The sequence below is a fragment of the Chaetomium tenue genome, assembly GCF_020726465.1.
Source record: "Chaetomium tenue strain MPI-SDFR-AT-0079 chromosome Unknown F5144scaffold_5, whole genome shotgun sequence".
Taxonomy (NCBI): Eukaryota; Fungi; Ascomycota; class Sordariomycetes; order Sordariales; family Chaetomiaceae; genus Chaetomium; species Chaetomium tenue.
The window spans coordinates 2,308,590-2,310,396 of record NW_027117333.1 but is presented as its reverse complement, the minus strand read 5'-3'; the positions used below and the strand labels follow the sequence as shown (position 1 = coordinate 2,310,396).

At 64.0% G+C, this 1,807-nt stretch overlaps 1 protein-coding gene across 1 annotated transcript; it reads left to right on the top strand.

Moving 5' to 3' along the window:
- Nucleotides 1-1,258, top strand: F5144DRAFT_549442 (uncharacterized protein; the record flags this gene model as incomplete). Its single annotated transcript, XM_066787579.1, has 2 exons — nucleotides 1-18; nucleotides 587-1,258. The coding sequence occupies 2 exons, from the start codon at nucleotides 1-3 to the stop codon at nucleotides 1,256-1,258; spliced, it is 690 nt and encodes a 229-aa protein (XP_066641477.1).
- Nucleotides 1,259-1,807: the final 549 nt, after the last annotated feature.

The following is a 1,807-nucleotide window of genomic DNA, read 5'->3' as shown; positions in this document are numbered from 1 at the left end:
ATGGTTGGGAGTGAACGGGTGAGACACGACCGCTTTGCGCTAAGTGGAACCATGTGTGAAGCCTTTCCTTAACTCTGATTTTATAAAGGGGAAAATAGGTTCAGGGTAAAAGGAGAGGGGACAGCCAGATAACCAGAATCACATTAGAGGGCAGAACGAAACTCTTATAGGTTAGGTATAACTAGTTATGATTATTATTATTATTATTATTAGCCGCCCACCCACCTTAAAAAAAAAGAGTTCTTTTCTTTTTTTAGTAGCCACCCCCCACTCCCGACTCCCCCCCTCCGGCGCCGCCAGCCCGCATCACTCCAAGGCTGTGGCCGGGGCGGGGGGCGATACAGAGGCCGGGGACGGGGTCGAGTCGAGGGTCCGGGTCCAGGCGGGGGTCGTCCGGGTCCAGGCGGGGGTCGTCGGGGTCGAGGCGGGGGACGGGGCCGAAGGAGCGACGGGGGCGATCGAGGCGGGGGACGGGGCCAAAGGAGCGACGAGGGCGGCCGAGGCGGGGGGCGAGACCGAAGGAACGACGAGGGCGGCCGAGACGGGGGGCGAGACCGGAGACGAAGGAGCCACGGGGGCGGCCTAGGCGGGCCGCAGGACCGGAGCCGACGAGGAGGCCGAGGCAGGAGCCGAAGGACAAGGCCCCGGTGCCCAGCGCGACGCCGACAAGCCGCGGTACCGCTTCGGGGCGGCGGGAGACGACGGCGCCGGGGCAGAGCCGGGGACCGAAGAGGGGGCGGGCGCAGGGGCCAAAGCCGAAAAAGAGGGGGAAGGGCCGGAGGAAGGGGAGGGGGCTACGGAAGGGGAGGGGGCCGGTACCCACCGAGATCCCGACAAGCCGCGGTACCGCTTGGGGGCGGCGGGAGACGACGGCGCCGGGGCAGAGCCGGGGACCGAAGAGGGGGCGGGCGCAGGGGCCAAAGCCGAAAAAGAGGGGGAAGGGCCGGAGGAAGGGGAGGGGGCTACGGAAGGGGAGGGGGCCGGTACCCACCGAGATCCCGACAAGCCGCGGTACCGCTTGGGTGCGGCGGGAGACGACGGTCCTGGGGCAGAGACCGAGCCCGAGACCGAGGGGGAGGGGCCCGGGGAAGAGACCGAAGCCGAAGGAGAGGGGCCCAGGGAAGAGACCAGAGCCGAAGGGGGGGGCCAGGGCAAGAGGCCGGAGTCGACGGGGGGGGGGGGGGGGGGGGGCAAGAGACCGGAGTCGAAGGGGGGGCCGGTGCCCACCGAGAGGCCGACAAGCCGCGGTACCGCTTAGGTGCGGTGGCGGAAGATGGCCCCGGGGTGGGGGAGGCATTGGCGGTGTTGTCGACCGCGGAAGAGGAAGGAGAACGAGAAGGAGAAGTGGACATCTTTAATTTTTAAAGATGAAATCAGAAAATATATCTGAGGATGGGGGGAAAAAAAAGCAGAAACCAGACGGGGGAAAGGACGAGAATATATAGGCCGCAACCTCGCGTTCGGACCTCCTGAGTGACTCACAAATCTAGCTCGCCACCGCACGGGTTATCGCCTATGTGTGAGATAGATAAGGGGACTTTCGTCAAAGCGCAAGCAAGGAACCGGGAGTGCTCAGATACCGGTGTTGCCTACATGTAGCGGGCACGCACCCCTTCTCATCGTTTGGGCCTCCTGAGTGGCTCGCAAGTCTAGCTTGCCACCGCACGGGTCTTATCGCCTATGTGTGAGATAGATAACGGGTGCCTTCGCTCAGAGGCCAAAATCGTACCTAGTGTTGCCTAGAGGTGCGTGCGCGCCCCTTCCCATCGTTCTGTTGTAGGTGTCCTGACCTTGGGACACTGGATTC